The sequence below is a fragment of the Cololabis saira genome, chromosome 13, assembly GCF_033807715.1.
Source record: "Cololabis saira isolate AMF1-May2022 chromosome 13, fColSai1.1, whole genome shotgun sequence".
NCBI classification, from domain to species: Eukaryota; Metazoa; Chordata; class Actinopteri; order Beloniformes; family Belonidae; genus Cololabis; species Cololabis saira.
Window position 1 is genome coordinate 35,983,511 of NC_084599.1, and position 18,444 is coordinate 36,001,954.

General features: G+C 41.5%; 1 protein-coding gene across 2 annotated transcripts in view; it reads left to right on the forward strand.

Moving 5' to 3' along the window:
• The window catches only part of ano8b (anoctamin 8b), a 74,390-nt gene extending 56,485 nt beyond the window's left edge, over positions 1-17,905 (forward strand). The window contains exons 13-19 of one of the 2 annotated variants that reach the window (XM_061738800.1): positions 1,910-2,157; positions 3,967-4,126; positions 4,220-4,600; positions 6,284-6,475; positions 8,112-8,243; positions 9,122-9,232; positions 13,977-17,905. In XM_061738800.1, coding sequence (XP_061594784.1) covers positions 1,910-2,157; positions 3,967-4,126; positions 4,220-4,600; positions 6,284-6,475; positions 8,112-8,243; positions 9,122-9,232; positions 13,977-14,690 — 1,938 coding nt within the window. In that variant the 3' untranslated portion in view covers positions 14,691-17,905. The remainder of the gene's footprint in view (positions 1-1,909; positions 2,158-3,966; positions 4,127-4,219; positions 4,601-6,283; positions 6,476-8,111; positions 8,244-9,121; positions 9,233-13,976) is intronic. The other variant, XM_061738801.1, reaches the window with a different exon arrangement.
• Positions 17,906-18,444: the final 539 nt, after the last annotated feature.

Sequence of the window (18,444 nt, forward strand, 5' to 3'; positions counted from 1 at the left end):
ACTCAGGTTTGAACTTCACACAGTCTCAGTTTCCGTGGCGCTCTCAGCTTGAGTGGCAGCTTGCTGAGTTAGTCATCCTCCGCTAAGGTCACCTGACTTCATAGTTTCCCCTCGTCTAACGAGAACAACTCGGCTTCTCCCAGATGTTTGTACACGTTTGTTTACTCTCCGGGAGTCAGCCAGTTCAGACACGACAGCCACCACGCAGGCAGTGAAGTAAACTTTAAGAGAGAGAAACCAATTAACGTGAGCATTTGACAAAAGCGTGAAAACGCTGCTTAGTTAACTTTTAATTAAACGTAATTAAAAGTGTTTAGTTTGGTTGAATGTGACAGTTTGTGTCTCTGCTGACTCTCCCAGCCGGCAGCAGCAGGAGAACAGGAGCCCTTTTTTTTTTTTAACTCTCCTAGAAACTAAAAAAACAAAAAATCTGCACGTTTTTCAGGATTTTATTTAGTCAGATTTTGTTGTTTGCTTTGCTGTGTTGACTCCAGTTGACTCCACCTCCACCTCATGTGCGGTATTAAACGTTGACTTCAGATCGATCCCTCGCAGCAGGTTAAATCTTACGATGCCTCTCGGGTGTACTGATATTAAACAGATGAATTAAAAAAGTGTACTGCTGGATTTTCTGGCCTTAAAGCACATTTCTGGTTTCGCAGGACCTTTTACTTTAATTTCTGCTGACATACCCAGAAGCTTTAGCATAAATTTTACATTCCTCTTAGCTGAAATGAGAAACTCTGTCACGGGAAAACCTAATTGAGAGGGTTTTTGGGGTCGAAGCCATCCAGTCACGCAACTTTTACACACGACCGTTTAATTATACCTAGGAATGTATTTGGTGTAAATTAGTTGACTCTGGAGAGCTGACTGTTTACTCTTGTAAATAAACGCGTGGTGAAAGCTGTCTAACTTCACTGCAGAATAAAATGTGATGAGATATTTATAGTACGTCAACGCTGATTAAATCGACGGATGGTTGCAGATAGTTGGAGTGTATTGTGCCATTTTTTTCAGTTCTGGATTTGTTTAAAACTGCAAATGTGTTGTGTCGTTGAATCCGAAGCAGTTAGAAAAAAACATGTTTTAATTAAGTCAAATTAAGTTGATATTTCTTCTACAAGATGAATATTTCCATTTAAAACAGTCAACAATGTGGTTAGTTATTCAGAGTTAACAACAGTAACTAAGTAACTTTAACCTTCATCTAATTAACTAAAAATTAAAGTTAAAACAATGAATATACAGGACTGTCTCAGAAAATTAGAATATTGTGATAAAGTTCTTTATTTTCTGTAATTCAATTAAAAAAACAAAAATGTCATACATTCTGGATTCATTACAAATCAACTGAAATATTGCAAGCCTTTTATTATTTTAATATTGCTGATTATGGCTTACAGTTTAAGATTAAGATTCCCAGAATATTCAAATTTTTTGAGATAGGATATTTGAGTTTTCTTAAACTGTAAGCCATAATCAGCAATATTAAAATAATAAAAGGCTTGCAATATTTCAGTTGACTTGCAATGAATCCAGAATGTATGACATTTTTGTTTTTGTAATTGCATTACAGAAAATCACTATATTCTAATTTTCTGAGACAGTCCTGTATATTCATTGTTTTAACTTTAATTATTAGTTAATTAGATAAAGGTTAAAAATGTTTTTGACACTATATTTGCTATAAATGCCACACTCTTGAAGACATCTCAAACACAGACAGATTCAACGCTTCATGAACAACTAATCATTGCTTTTTTTCCCAACTTGGGATTTTGTGATTTTTCAGGGCTTTTCTTTCTTCTTGTAATGTTGTCTTCTTTAAACCACAACCTTCATCCTTCCTTTTCACGATGATATGAAAGTATTTTCGGTGTGGTGACGGTTGTCCTCTCTCTGCCAGATGCTTGCCACTCTGCTCATCATCCGCCAGTTCCTCCAAAACGTGAAGGAGGTGCTGCAGCCTTATCTGTATGAGCGCCATAAGCTGGGGGAGCTTACGCTGAGAGCCGTGTGGGACCTGCTGATCTCCGTGCTGCTAAAATACGGCCGTCTGGCGGCCGGGAAGGCCCAGCTTTCCCCCAGCGACCAGACCATGCCGGGACCTGGACTGAGGGGAACCAGGCCCGGCCTGGGGCCGTCGGAACGAAGGTCAGTCTCTGACAATGATGCTGTCGTTGTGCTGCATGCAGTTACGTGTGTGAATGGACGACTGTAGACTAGACCTGTAGTTCTGGAGACCGGTCTTGGTCTGGAGACCACTTTTTTGTGGTCTTGGTCTTGTCTCGGACTCAGATCATTGAGATGCTGTTTCACACCAAGGTGACAGAATCTGGTGATCAGCAGTTCTTCCTCTGGTTAATGTACAGTTTTGTAAACTATTTGTATTTTGCATCTGATTTAATGTTTCGGTGCATCTGCATGTGTGTCTGTATTTAATTACAGTATTGTGTTTATAATGGCCTTGTTTGAATGTATATGGCATCATTGGCCTCTGTATAATATTTGATATCGTTGTGATTGATTAAGAATCAGGTCCATTTCAGTGATGCTGATATACAGGACTGTCTCAGAAAATTAGAATATTGTGATAAAGTTCTTTATTTTCTGTAATGCAATTAAAAAAAATGTCATACATTCTGGATTCATTACAAATCAACTGAAATATTGCAAGCCTTTTATTATTTTAATATTGCTGATTATGGTTTACAGTTTAAAGGAACCGTCTGTAAGAAATGGCCAAAACTGGTACTGCAGTCACTTTCAAAATATTGTTGAGCGGCGTGTACCCAGGGTTGCCAGGTAGGCTGCAGAATGCAGCAGGAACGTAGGCTGCCATGGCTGCGATAATTAGAGCCGAGCTGGCAACCCGGATGCTGAAACAATACTGACTTTGTGATTGGGAGATAGGTGGAGGGTGGAGCTTCAGGCCAAAACAAAAAATGACAACATAAACATCAGTTGAGGGCTGCAACTCCTCTTTTTAAACTGGAATATCCTGGCTTGAGTGCTGTTGTCAGTGACATAAGTATTTGAAATGAACATGATTTTTAAATGTCTGTTGACATATCGGGGTCATTTTATGATTCGTTTTATTATTGCTCTTACATACAGCTCCTTTAAGATTAAGATTCTCAGAATATTCTATTTTTTTGAGAAGCCATGTAAGCCATGATCAGCAATATTAAAATAATAAAAGGCTTGCAATATTTCAGTTGATTTGTAATGAATCCAGAATGTATGACATTTTTGTTTTTGTAATTTCATTACAGAAAATCACAATATTCAAATCTTCTGAGACAGTCCTGTACGGTGTAATCAGATTACTATAATGGTAAATAATGTCATTTCAAGTTGATAATTGTATCTTTAATATTTAAAATTCAGGTTCCATCTCCAAATTAAGTCCAATTTAAATAAGTAACATTTACTATTCATCACTTTTCTGAGGTGGAGGGGGGTGTTGGAGCTGGTTATTCTGCTAGAGGACTTTGGGACTAGTTAGTAGTCGTGTCAATCCTTAAAAGCACTGGAGTCAATCCTCCAATAGTGTAGAAATAGCGGTAGTGCAGTCGCCACACATATCTGATCTCAGCTGATGGATGGAAACATTTATAGTGAGTTCAACATCATCATCCACTTCTCTGTGTTATTGAGCTGCAGTTGAATACAAGCTCGTATGGAAACTAGCTGAACCAGGATGGAGCTGATGTTCTACAATCACGCAGGATGATGAAATAACTAGGTTTCTTTTTGGTCTCGGTCTCGAGCTGAACTAGTTTTGGTCTTGATTCTCTCTGGTCTTGGTAGTGTCTTGGTCTCAGTTCAGGCGGTCTTGACTGCAAGTCTACTGTAGACACACACACACACACACACACACACACACACACACACACACACACACACACACACACACACACACTTTACCTGACTTGTAGCTGTCCCTTTAACTCACATCAGGGAAAAGAAGTGTTTGAACGGCGGATGCGGGGTGCCTGACGACGAGGAGGGCGGCGAGAGGGACGAGGCCGACAGCGGGAGGTTCAGCGAAGGAGAGACGGAGGAGGAAAGTTTGATCGACTGCGGTTTGAAGCTGAGGAAAGTCAGCTTCATAGAGAAGGTACGGCACCGTGCGACGCCGTCGTCTCCTGCAGGAAAAAACCTTTATAACGACGGCGAGTAAGTGGCTCATAAGTGGTGTCGTGTTGTCAAGGTGGACAAAAGACCCGCCTGTGGTGGACCCCCCTTGGAAAACAGCTTCATGGAGGAGGGAAGTCCCACTATGGTGGAAAAGGGCATGGACCCTGCCGCTATGTTTGAAATGTGCGATGATGACGACGATAATGGGATCCACGATGTGAAGGACTCAGCCAGGGCCGAGGGAGCGGCCGCCGCCGCCGTGGTCGCCAGCAGCGTCTCCTCGCCGCCCTCCGGCGCTGAGGGCAGCACGGCGCTGCGCCACAGAAGAAGAGGGCGGAGCGCCGAGAGGGCGGAGCCCAAGGCCAAGCGGGAGTCGTGGATAGATCCTCCGGAGGAGAGAGAGAGCAACACGCTCACTCAGGCGGAGATGGAGAGCTGCATGCAGACATACGCTGTAAGACGGACTCTACACTAACCTTAACCTGCAGATACTCCAGCTTAGACTAACCGGCAGTACTCGAGTTGAGGGGGGGTGAGGGGGGATGGCATCCCCCCTGAAATAAAAACGGTCCAAATCATCACCCCTGTAAAACTGCCATCCCCCCTTTCCATCCCTTATGTCATTTCATCAATGAATGTGGTTTTACTGCTATTTCAACATTTAGAGTCATCACCAGAAAAATAACACCAGAAAAATAACTTATTTGACAATTTTCACCTGTTTCAAGTACATTTTCACTTTAAATACCGGTAAGTAGAAAAATCTGCCAGTGGGACAAGATTTATCTTCTCATTACAAGCAAAAATTTCTTGTTCCATTTTTCTACTTATAGAATAGAATAGAATAGAATAGTAGACTTTATTGATCTCCCAGAGGAGAAATTCAGTCGTGCAGCAGCCAAAACACACACACGCTTTATACAAAAAATGTAAAATAGAAATTACCATAAATAGTTAAATAATAAAAAAGAGCAATATAAAAAGTAGAAAGTAGAAGTAGAAAAAGAGAAGAGAGAGAGAGTACAAGAGAGAAAAAAAAAGTAGTAAACACAAAATAAACGGATAATATTTACAAGATATTTACAAATATTTCCAATTTTTTTTTATTTTTTTTTTTTATATATTTTATTATTTATTTATTTTTTATTTATTTTATTTTTTTATTTTATTTTAAGTGAAAATCTACTTGAAACAGGTGAAAATTATTGTTTTTTGTGATGAGTCTTGTATTAAGTGTAATAAGATTTTTTTTACTTAAATGAGACATTTTAACTAGAAATAAGACAAATATTCTTGCTAAGATTTTGAGTTTTTGCAGTGATCCATTTTACTTATCCTGTGAAGGACAGAATCATATTGATAAGTTCAGAAAACTGTTTTTTATTGTTGTGTTTTGATGTATTAGATGTAAGCCCAGTGGATATTTAAAGCTTACAGAAGGCTGCATTTAACTGCTGCTAAGTCATTCCTGCAGTATTTCTGCAGGTGTTTTGGTCACTGCTATTATTTGTAATATATTATATTATTTGTAATCAGCACAAATTATCTCTCCCCATATGATAAAATCCACCATCCCCCCTGATTTCTTTTTTACAACTCGAGTACTGCTAACCGGGTTATTATAATTAACTGTAACGAGAACAGGAGATCTACGAGAGTCTGAAGAACGGCAAGCCGGCGGGAATCTCTAAAATCAGAGGCGTGGGCACAAACCCCTTGAAATAAACAAAAGTTCACAGTCAAAGACATCAGAGGGGGGGAATCAGTCCGTTTAGTCGTATTTAAGTGTCAAAAAAGGTTGTTTCTCTTGCTTTTCTGTCCTTGTTTTGGCTTAAAAAAAACATGAGACTAATAGCAAGTTATGCAACTTGTTCTTTTAAAGTTTTTCTGTCGGAAACATTTTTCTTCAAGTGTTTAGCCGTGCAGGATGAAATCAGCCGGGGGTTTACAGGTCGGGATACGCAGATCTGACTAAAAGCTGCAGAATGTGATACGACCCGGTTTCACGCATGAAGCTCTGCAGCGTGAAGCTCAAAACCCTGACAAGTTTTCCTGATTTTGATGTAACCATCGCGTTCAAACTGCCACCGGTGATTTTTCGGTTTGTGGTCTGACGCCCGGCCTTGTTTCCTGCCAGGACACCTTCCAGGACTACCAGGAGATGTTTGTCCAGTTTGGCTACGTGGTGCTGTTCTCCTCCGCCTTCCCTCTGGCCGCCATGTGCGCGCTCATAAACAACATCATCGAGATCCGCAGCGACGCCTTTAAGCTGTGCACCGGGCTGCAGAGGCCGTTCGGGCTCCGGGTGGAGAGCATCGGCCAGTGGCAGGTCAGACCAGAACCCTGACGGCCCCCAGGGGGGGGGTCTCTTACTGTTTTACTCTTTGAAAAGATGTGATGGTTAAAATAGTCCATCCAGCCACCATGTGGTGTGTAGGTGGAAAGGTACCGTCTTTAAATATCAGCGGTACTTTAAAGTTAAGTTTAGCAGCATTAACATCAACTGTAGGAGGTGACAATTAACTTTTATTTTCATCTTAAATCTAGATCAGGGGTCGGCAACCCAAAATGTTGAAAGAGCCATATTGGACCAAAAACGCAAAAAACAAATATGTCTGGAGCCGCAAAAAATGAAAAGTCTTTTATAAGCCTTAGAATGAAGGCAGCACATGCTGCATGTATCTAGTTATAACTGGGGGAAGTTTTTTTTTTTCATTATGCACTTCGAGAAAAAAGTCGAAATGTCGAGAAAAAAGTCGAAATGTCGAGAAAAAAGTCGAAATGTCAAGATTAATGTTGAAGTACAATCTTGAGAAAAAAGTCGAAATGTTGAGAAAAAAGTTGAAATGTCGAGGAAATTGTCAAAGTTTCGTGAAAAAAGGAAATAAAGAAGAATAAAGAAAAAGGGAAAAAAGAAGAAAAAAAGGGAAAAACGTTTTTGAAAAAGCTCCAGGGAGCCACTAGGGCGGCGCTAAAGAGCCGCATGCGGCTCTAGAGCCGTGGGTTGCCGACCCCTGTTCTAGACGAAAGAGAAGAATACACATTTATTAAGCATTCCCATCCAATGGGACTGGTTTGGGACGGCTATGTGTTAATAAGTCAGCGGACCCATCCCCAACCTGAATAGCTGCTGTACAGCCCAGAGGTGAATCAACCCCCACCCGTGGGGGGGGGGGTCTGTTCACTAAGCTGACTTCCATCGGACCGGCCACCTCCTATGGGTCTGATGGCGGCTCAAAGTAAGGGACAGCTAGAAGTAAGGGGAGGGTGGAAATTGAGAACTTATAAAATAGATATAAAATAAATTAATAAATATAAAAGAGGAAAATGTGAAAATACGTGAACTGTCGGTCGGGAACTTGGACACACTTTCTCATTCAAGTCAATGGGGGCGTGGGGGTGTCCGGGCTCTTGACTGGCAGGAAACTAAATTGAAAAGCAATTAAAAAGCAAATTAAAGGGGAAAAGGAAACAAAAAACAAGAAAAAAGCACAAACCAATTAATATATTTAACTCATGTCCCACCTTTTTAAAAAAAAAAATCATTTTTCAGTATTTATTTATTCATTTATTTAATTTATCCTATTTATTTATTTAGCTTTATAATTTTTTTTGGCTGTTGTCCCTTCCTAAAATAACCATCATTCTAGAAAACCATCATACTCATGCAAAACACACGTGCATGCGTACATAAACACACTCACACACGCACGCACACACACCCACAAACACGGCCACATAGAAGAAATCTGAGCAAAAACATTGACTTCGTTGTTTTGTACTGTTTTTTTGTTTGTTTTTCTAGTGTCCCCTCTTGTCCTGTACCTGTATGCGTCTTTGTTATGCGCATTTGTATTGTTACCTGTTTTTCTAAAAAGAGAAGAAAAAAAAAAAAAAACATTCCCATCCAAAAGTCAAGCAACTATTTAATGCATTTATTTACTTGATTCTTTACTTGTTTCCAGACTGCGATGGAAGCCATGGGCCTGATTGCCATCATCGTGAACTGCTACCTGATCGGTCAGTGCGGTCAGCTGCAGCGGCTCTTCCCCTGGCTCAGCCCTGAGATGGCCATCGTCTCCATCGTCATCCTCGAGGTACTACGGCTCGCTCCTGCCTGTCGCTCCAAAGTGCTTAGAGCGGTGCTTTTTCAGACCCTTCCCCCCCGGATTCAAGCATTTTCAAACTAAGCCTTTTTCTTATAAGTCAGCACAAAACGCATATTTGTTTAAAAAACATGCCGTCTTGTCGGGCTGCGCACTCGGCTGCTTGTGTGATATCCCACCTGCACAGAGGTTGGGATATGAGATACCTAAATCACCTTATTAAGAGCTACATCGCTTTTATCTTTCTTCTTTTTTTACTTGTTTTACTCAAAAATGCATCGTGTCTGATATACTCAGAGGAAGGTGTCAGATCCTTCCTCTGGACCTCGTCTTGAAACCTCAATTCAAACGTTATCTCTGATTTTCATTAGTTGATTTTCAGTAACTTATTATATATTATTACTTTTGTCCATTTTTCTTTTGTTACTGAAAGGGTGCAAACACTTTTTTCACATTATATCTCTCTAAATGTTGCACTGGGACTTAGATTTATGCTAATATCAATGTCACGGCTGTTCAGACCTATATGTTTATATTTAAAATCAGTCTCCTACTTGATGATCTTCTGGAAAAATGTGAGGAAAAAGAAAAGAAGTGAAGCTCTCTGTGTGAGCGTTGTATATTTAGATCCTTGTCCGGTCACATCTGCGCTCTTTGGCTTGTCACGGGGAGGTAAAGCGCTCGCAGCTCGGCCTTGGCCTGAAAAGGAAATCAGGCGTATCGGGAGGACGACTTTGCAGCCCAAATGTTTTTGTCCAGGAATCGTGTCCTACTTCGGATCTTCGATCCAGACTTTATCCATTCATCACAGGCCTTTATTGTTTCATTCATTTCTCTTTTCACCTTCCCTGCCTGCGTGTCTGTTGCAGCACTTTGCAATCCTCCTGAAGTACATCATCCACGTGGCTATTCCTGACATTCCCACATGGGTCCGAGAGGAGATGGCGAAGCTGGACTATCAGCGCCGGGAGGCCTTTAAGGTAAACGCCGTAACAACATAACTCTATCTAGTCTATATAGTCTATAAAGTCTATATTCCAACATTTTCAAGCTATTATTGGACAACCTCATCAGCTTATAGCTGCACGAGTGTTGTCCTGAAGCACATCCAGACGGTTTCTGGGTTTTACTTATTCACAAACCCATTTTCCAAAACGATTGAGAAAACTGCAAGATGTAAATAAAAACATAGTTCAATGGTTTGCATTTCAACGAACCCATACCTTAGTTAGAAGGAGAAAACATATGAATCTGAGGAAATGTACCATCTTAGAAAAGAAAATGGACATTTTGAAGGATGACAACGACCCATCTCTTCAAACTTTTATGACCGTGTAGCCCCGCCCCTTTGTTTGACAGCAGCTGCAGTCAGTTCAGTTCAGTTTTATTTATATAGCATCTATTACAATACAAATAGTGTGGAGGCGCTTTTTATACACCCAGAACAGGACCTGTGTGCAAAGAAACAACGGCATGTAAAGAAAACAAACTCCCCGAGCGGGAGAAAAACCTTCTAAGGACCCTGGACCTGGCTCATAAGGGGGCCCCCTCATATTTTGCCACAAACTGAATAGTTTCTCTCATGTATGATTTGACTTTTTTCTTTTCCAGAAATTTAACAACTAAAATTAAATAAATAAATAAAAGTAAATAAATACATACAATTTTACATAATAAAAAAGATTGATTCATGCTCACCTTATAAGTGTAAGAGGAGATTTATTTTTGTTAAGAAGGTTATTTTGGTAATTCAGGGTTCATTATTTTATAAATATATTCTTTATATTCTGATGTAAATCAGGGACTATAATGACACTAGTCAGTTTATCTGTAGTGATTAGTCTGTTTTAGATTGGGCGGAGTGATACGCCACAGTACGGCACTAGGTGCTGTGTTGATGTTCTAAAATCCTACACTGTTGAGCGGACATTAAAGTACACTGGAACTCAGCAGAAGTTGTCCGTGTTTATCCTACTCACGACCCCAAAAAGGTTTAATTTAATAAGGTAAGGCTTCACTCTACACCAGACTTACATAAGTAAAAGTTCAGAGCTCAAAACCCTGCAAGATCCCGTGATCAGGACCAAAACGGTACTAGTTTCTTCTGAGCGGAGTCAGATTTTGGGCCGCGGGTCGAGGCGTGGTCGGCACCAATACACTGCACGTTACTAGTCAACACAATATAGGCTATTAATATTAATAATCCAATGTCACGATACAGTTTGCCACCTCCACGACACGTATTGTGACATTTTTGTATCACGAAATTTTGTGGCACGATATATTGTTACACCCCTATAATGCACCAATTCCTCTCAACCGGTGAAAGGTAGGATGTAACGGTGGCAGTACATCGATTACTCCTGTCCTGTTAGATCCCAGACCTTCCTGATCTGGATGGGCACATGTTTAGCTCTAAAACCTTATTTATCCCTTTCAGCGTTAGTGTTTCCTTTCCAGATCTGCAAACTGACCATCTTATAGGCACTAACACACCCCGTCGGGGCTTTGCAACAGAGCGCAGATAGAAAGACAGACTGATCCTCTCTGCAGTCTGGAGGACGAACCACCTACTGTTTCCAAAGGGAATTCCAGATTTCTATTCATCACAAGACAGTTTTCTGCTTTGCTTTTCCTACTTTTCGACTACGCTTCAACAGAAACCAGCAGCATCCCTGGATTATTTTCACGTGATGGAGCCAGTACTCGAGTTGTAAAAAAGAATCAGGGGGGATGGTGGATTTTATCATATGGGGACAGATAATTTGTGCTGATTACAAATAATATAATATATTACAAATAATAGCAGTGACCAAAACACCTGCAGAAATACTGCAGGAATGACATAGCAGCAGTTAAATGCAGCCTTCTGTAAGCTTTAAATATCCACTGGGCTTACATCAAATACATCAAAACACAACAATAAAAACAGTTTTCTGAACTTATCAATATGACTCTGTCCTTCACAGGATAAGTAACATGGATCACTGCAAAAACTCAAAATCTTAACAAGAATATTTGTCCTATTTCTAGTTAAAATGTCTCATTTTAGTAAAAAAAATCTCATTACACTCAAAACAAGACTCATCACTGGAAAAAACAACAATTTTCACCGGTTTCAAGTAGATTTTCACTTGAAATAAGTAGAAAAATCTGCCAGTGGAACAAGATTTTTTTGCTTGTAATGAGAAGATAAATCTTGTCCCACTGGCAGATTTTCCTACTTATTTCAAGTGAAAGTTTACTTGAAACAGGTGAAAATTGTCAAATAAGTTATTTTTCTGGTGATGACTCTAAATGTTGAAATAGCAGTAAAACCACATTCATTGATGAAATGACATAAGGGATGGAAAAGGGGGATGGCAGTTTTACAGGGGGGATGATTTGGACCGTTTTTATTTCAGGGGGATGCCATCCCCCCTCAACTCCAGTACTGGATGGAGCTGTAACCTGGTTAACTTTTTTAATGCAGCGAACACCCCAAGATCAGATTTTCAGCCTTGTCCATCGAGCACGCAGAGATCCCTGCAGTCAGTAGACGATGTGACATTAAGAGTCGCTGCGTCACACCGCAGAGATGTAGGGTTTGACAGACCGGTGCAACTCTGCTTCTTCACAGATTCTTTGTGATGTTATTTATGAAACTGTTATTTTGCTTTGAAATTTTTTGCCAAAAGTGCTGAAAAAAATAAGTAACTAAATTATTTGTCGTTCCATTGAGAATAAATCAATAAGGGCCAGGTGAGATTGACAAGTCAGAGTGAATTGTTTTAATTTATTCACTCTGATTTTTCTTGTGATTGAGCCAGGCTGAAGATAATCACTACACCGCTGTGTGTGGAGAAATCGGCTTTGGGGGCCCTGCAGTATCAGCTGCAGGATTTTTACTGTAGTACGGCATTTGTTAGATTGGTACCTTTGCACCGTTGAGGCCAGGGCTCCAGACTAACTTTTTTCACTAGGAGCACAGTAGCCCCTAACTGAAAATTTTTAGGGGCACAATCAGAAATTTTAGGAGCGCACATCGTTTATCGACACGCTAACCAAATTTTTACATTTCTACTACATTGCAGTGTATTAGTAATACGTATTTCATAATAGATTAATGAATTCAGGGATTAAAGCAAAAAAAATATTTTTGACACTTTAAGAATGGCCTCTTTTTTGCCGTGCGGTCGTTTCCCAAAGTTTTCAAGTAAAAAAAGTTAAATGCTGTATTAGCCCTTCTGTTTTCTGTTTTTTATCACCATTTTATTCGATCCGATCCGATATTAATGTGGGTTAGTGTTATTAAAAATGCTTTTTGAGCTGTTGCCTGAATTATACGACTATAAAATAACTAGTGAAATAATAATTTCACAATAATTATTGTGAAATAACTAAAAAATAAATAACTCAAATGGGTCTTTCAATATCCATTTAAAGTGCAAAAAAGAAGGAAATATCAACAGTTCATGCAGTAAACAAATAATTTTAGCTTGTCTGATTTATTCTGTCATCAGACACACAGCTTGCCATGAAGCATCAGGGATTTTTCAGGTATGGCATGACAAACTGTGTGTCCAATAACAGAAGAAACAAAACAAGCTATGAACTTCATTGAACTTATATAACATTTTGAAATATAAGCTGAAATATCCAAAACACTGAACACTGGTTGTGCACGGGTGGGGGTGTGTATGAGTGTGTATGAGTGCGTCCTTGTCTGTGTGTAACGTGCCTGGCGATTCAATGATCTGCAAGTTTTGCCCGCACACAGTTGACTGGACACGAAAAGATACATGCCAAAAAAGATCACGTAGGCTACTTTAACGGCGAAGTCTGTAGGTGTAATAATCATAATTTTGTATTACAGTACGACGCGCTCTCCTCACGTGGAGCGCGAGAGCGGGGTCTGTTTCTTAACGCAGCTGGTTGTCTGTGCGAGCGGAGATTAACGCATAACGCAGCATAAACACCGACTCAAACAGCAAGTAATTTCCAGCATTAACAGTCCTGCTCAGCCCGTTGTCTGTACGGAGTAAACTTTGGTTCTGCATTTTCTGAGCTGGTTTCTCAGGCGGCCGCTTCCACATGTTTGTTTTCTTCACGAGCGCAGCGGGGGCGGGCGGGGGAAAGAAGCGCAGTGTCCCCGGCTCTTAGCGACCCTTTTTCCAGCATTTTTTCAAAAGAAAAGTTAATTTAGTTCGAGTTTTAAAAACCAGCGCTTTGTTAACGCTACCGCTGCTCTTTGACGCCGTGTTCATTGTTTGATAGTTTCACACAACGCACATGTGTGAATTAAATGACGTGACTACTGGTCCCCCAGTCTCTGACAAGTCAGTCTTCCCTGAGGGACGGGGGGGAACCCGCCCTCCTCTGTTTCTGATTGGCTGATACCAAGGCTCTGGCTAGATTTATTGGTTTACAACAGCGTCAGTTTAATGTCCAACATGATTTAATTGGATATTCTAAAGGCTGATTTATGGTTCCGCGTTACACCAACGCAGAGCCTACGGCGTTGGGTCTGCGTTGGTGTAACGCTGGCAAAAAACACTGGCAAATTTACTGGTCGCACGCGTGCGAGTGGACATGAAATTCAGTCGCACATACTCAAATTTTGGTCGCAAAATGCGAGCATTTGGTCGCAGTCTGGAGCCCTGGTTGAGGCAGTTTTGCAGGTTTAAGTGCTGATTCTTGTGATTCTTTGTGAATGTTTTGTTGTTTTTTCCCCTCCCTCTGCAGAAGCATGAGCGGCAGGCGCAGCAGCATTACCAGCAGCTGCAGAGGAGGAAGAGGGAGGAGGAGGAGCGGCAGAGGCAGGCGGAGCACGCGGCTCGCAGGGAGCGGGAGCGGGACGACAGCAAGGGCGACTCCTCCGGGGATCACCACCACGACAAAGGTCACGGCGGCAAATCCCGCTCGGGGGGCGGAGGAGGCGGCGGCGGCTCCGGCTCCGACAAACCCAAGAGGCCCAGCTCTCTGCTGGCCAACAACAACGTGATGAAGCTGAAGCAGATCATCCCGCTGCAGAGCAAGTTCTCGGGCGGCGCCCGCTCCCCTCAGTCGCCCACCGGCAGCGAGCCCAAGCTGCCCGGGTTCTTGAGCTTTAAGTTCCTCAAGTCCCCTGAGAACAAGAAGGAGGGCGCGGCCGCGGCGTCCTCCGCCGCAGCCGCCAACGCCGCAGCGGCATCGTCATCCTCATTATCAGGTAGCAGCTCTCAGGAGCGTTCTCAGTCACCCAGCAAGGCCTTCAACCCGGGGAAATTGTTCAACTTTGGGAAGTCTGAGGGAGGGACGTGCGTGAACGGGGCCTCGGCGCCCTCGTTGCACCCGTCAGAGAGACAGGCGTCCCGGGCGGACCTGAACGGCGTCCCGGACGAGATCCCTTCGCCGGGAGGAGACGGGTCTGAGAACGGACACGCCGCAGACCTGGACCCGGGCAGCGCTAAAGTCTAGCGACTCCAGCGAAAGGACAACTTTTGCATTCGGTTAAATCTCAACTGAAGAGTTGAGGTGCTTACTGTGAGGAAAAAGGCCCGACCCGCCCGCCGCGCTGTCAGAGGCCACGAGTCCCGCTACTCCGGGAGGAAACCGGGAGAATGATCAGAGAGGACTGTTTTAGTTTGCTTTTTTTGCAGAGACAAAAAAAAAAGAAGAAAAATAGGCTTTGTAAGACAGACGTAAGCCCTTCTATCATGACCGAATCAAATCTCACACACACTCCCTTACACACACACACACACACACACACACACACGACACACTGATTCTTCCTTGTCTGCAATACATAAAGAAATGCATGAGCTGCGTTTCTGCTATTTTAAGCCTTTAAATCAGAGAGCTTTGTTTCTTGATTTCTTTTAGTCAGAAATTGTAAGCATCTCAGTGGCCTCCTCCTAGGAAGGAAGAAACCCGTTGTGGAGAAAAACGGATTACGAAACGTATGCGGTGATACGAAGGAATCACCAGCTATATATCAAGTAACAGAGTTCTTTTGTTGTTTTTAAAACTCCATGGCAACACAAGAGATGATTCGAAATCTTCTTCACTCTGAATCGTGAGGAGTTCTCGGGCCCTTCACTTTTGTAACGAAGTGGAAAACTGTAAAAGCAATATCTGTCAGTGTTTCAATAATCTTCATCAGACATCACATCAGCCCTCCATCTGTTGTCATCCCTAACATATCACCGACTTTCTTTAAAAGCAAGAGCTCCGGGCTCGTCTCCCGTTGGAGAGGAGAGCAGGGCTCAGTCAGTCACGTTGTCAGGAAAAGCTAAAGTCCATTAGAGGAGATAGAAAGTAGAAACGATACATAAGAAAGTAGATGATTGTGATGTTTGTAAAGTGTGCAGCTTGTTGCCTGCCGTTCTCCATCCAGCCTGCGAGCGCCTTGTCCACACAGATGGTGCTTCAGTCCTCCAACTCCGGCCAAACTGGGCCAAACAATAGCAAGTTACTAAAGTAACTCTTGCACTAATCCCTGGCGACCTGCACAGAGAGACATCTCTCTTTCGACACCAGCCTGCCTCATGATATTATGCAAGAAATAGTGTTTTGTTTTTTTTTAATTATTGTTTTGATTTCCTTTTTTAAACAGTATCTTCTCACTTGTCCCAGCTCTTGGCAAGTGTCTGATGTTAGGCTTTTCAAACAGGCTTCAACGGCGAGCTTTTTGTCCCTCTTTTTTTTCTTTAAATATGCTCCTTTTAGAGGTTCCTCTTTAACCAAAACAGTATTTTTCATATTTCACTGTTAACCCAAGATGTACAGTATTTTACAAAAGATTTAGGCACAAAAAAGTGATCATTTAATCTCATACGAGTGCAGGTAATAGTTGAAAAAAAAAGGTGAATAAATAAAGCAGCAGAAGCTTTTCACAAAGTCCTCCACACATTTATTTGTGAATTCAAGCTGATTTTTAATTTTTTTTTGTTCAAATAATCTCCAAACGGATGGTTGGGAAAGCGTGAAAAAATAATAAAAATAATTAAAAAAAATTAAAAAAAAAGGGAAAGCGTGACGCCACATGACGGTGAAATTTCTTTTGGTGGCTTTTATTAAAAATCCCAAACTGTAGAAGTGCCTAAAGCTTTTGCAAGTACTGTATCATCATTATATTATTTTGTATGTCAACTTTATGATAAGAAGTACCTGCCTTCCGAGAAAGCTCCATCCCCTCCAGCTAAGCAGTATTTCACCTCTGCAGGGTCTCCAGACGGTGGCGCCAGCTCATCAGTAAATATAATGTTGTTGCGCCGCTTCTTTCCTTTCAGGATTTAGTATTTACCCGTAAAATCGGCTACTAGTGATCAGAATTCAGCAGAGGCAGCGAAGTTTGAGCATCTGGCTGCAGTTTTAAAGGGAAATACCTTATAAAGTCATTAGATGACAATGGGATTAAAAAAAAACAAATCAACGAGGCCATTGCACTGCACTGTGGGTTGAGAAACAGAAACATGAACTATGCATTTCCACACTTTCACCTCTTGCAATCATTCTGGCAATAACACAGAGTTACGTCCCATCAGACTTCCTGTCACATATTATATATATATATAAACATATATGTGACCCAGAACTAACATGACGTCATCCATCGATTGCTTTTATAGTATTTTTTAAATAAGCTTTTCGTATTTTGTTGCCATTTATGGAGGCTAGTCCAGGTTTAGTCCATTTCTCAATGACATACTTAAAAAAGAAGGAGAAAAAAAAGTACTTTTACAGATGGGCAAAAAGATTTAATGCAATACAGAAACAGACAAGACATCATTTTACTGTAACCCTACAGTGTGTCCTTTTCCTGAATTGGGAGATCACTCTTTATGATGATGTAAAATAGGAATTGCAAATGCAGAGAGAAGTGTAATATGATTAGTGTCTTTGTGTTTTGTTCTCACAGGCTGGCACAGGCACGTCGTGAAAGGGAGTCAGAGACGTCGTACCAGGTCTAGGTGGTAGATTGTAGCGGAGCTCAGTCTCATGAAAAACCTTGATTCTTGCAGTATTTGGATTTCAGGGATGAACGACATCACGATGCAATAGAGTCCATCCATCCCCATCAATACATTTGTGGAGAAGCCGTATCAATATTGTGAAGGAGAGGCTCGACAGTTGGGTAGTTGCTCATGCCGCCGCATCGAGGTGCATTGGAGTTTAGTCACGACTTCATGTGTTGGTTCCACCTAATTCAGGTAAACAATTTTAAATTGCATAGATATAAGGATAAACTAGATGCATTTGTACTTTTGGCAGCTGCAAAATATTTGGAATAGATTCATTAAAGCAACAGTTTTGAGTTTGGCGGTGATAACGAGGACAGTGTCTGAACGGCAGAGACTCGCCATACATTTATGGTTGTGTGTCAGAGCAGCCGTGGTTCTTTAGGAAGGCCAGCTACCACGTGAAATCGGTGCAGGAGGGCTGAGTGGATCTAGTAAACGGACTGTGTCCTGGATTTTGGGTTGGACGTGAACAGCTACATTAAAAACGCGACCCTAACCTCAAAATTGAGACATTTTCATGAAAGCTTCACTGACAAAACATCCAATGCTCTTCCAATGTACCACTGTACAAAATAAAACTAAACTTGGAGATGGGATTATTTATTTCTTTTGTCATATTTTTGTAAAATCTGAAGAATAGTTAATAAAACTTTCAAATGCATTAAATGTGTTGGCCGGTTTTTTCCTTCAGAAACACAAGAGTTCATGTTGTTTTACCCCCTAACCTAAAAAAAAAACACCACCCAGTTTGAGAAACATACACTACATTGGCAAAGGTACTCGCTCACTCATCCATATAATCGGTGTTCCAGTCAGCTCCACAACCACAGGTGTATAAAATCAAGCATGCAGACTGTTTTCACAACATTTTGTGAAAGAATGGCTCGCTGTCGTGGGCTCAGAGAACTCCAGCGTGGACCCGTGATGGGATGCCACCCGTGCAACAAATCCAGTCGTCACATTTCGATTCACCTCCCCTCCTAATTATTCCACAGTCAGCAGTGTATTATAAAGAACATGGAAGTGTTTTGGAAGGACAGCAACTCGACCAGCGTGGAAACTGACAAAGCGAGGTCAGGGGATGCTGAGGTGCGAAGAGGTCGCCGACTTTCTGCAGAGTCAACCGCTACAGACCTCCAAACGTCATGTGGCCTTCAGGTTTTTTTTTTTTTATATTTTAATCCCCGATTTTTTTTCCCCATTTT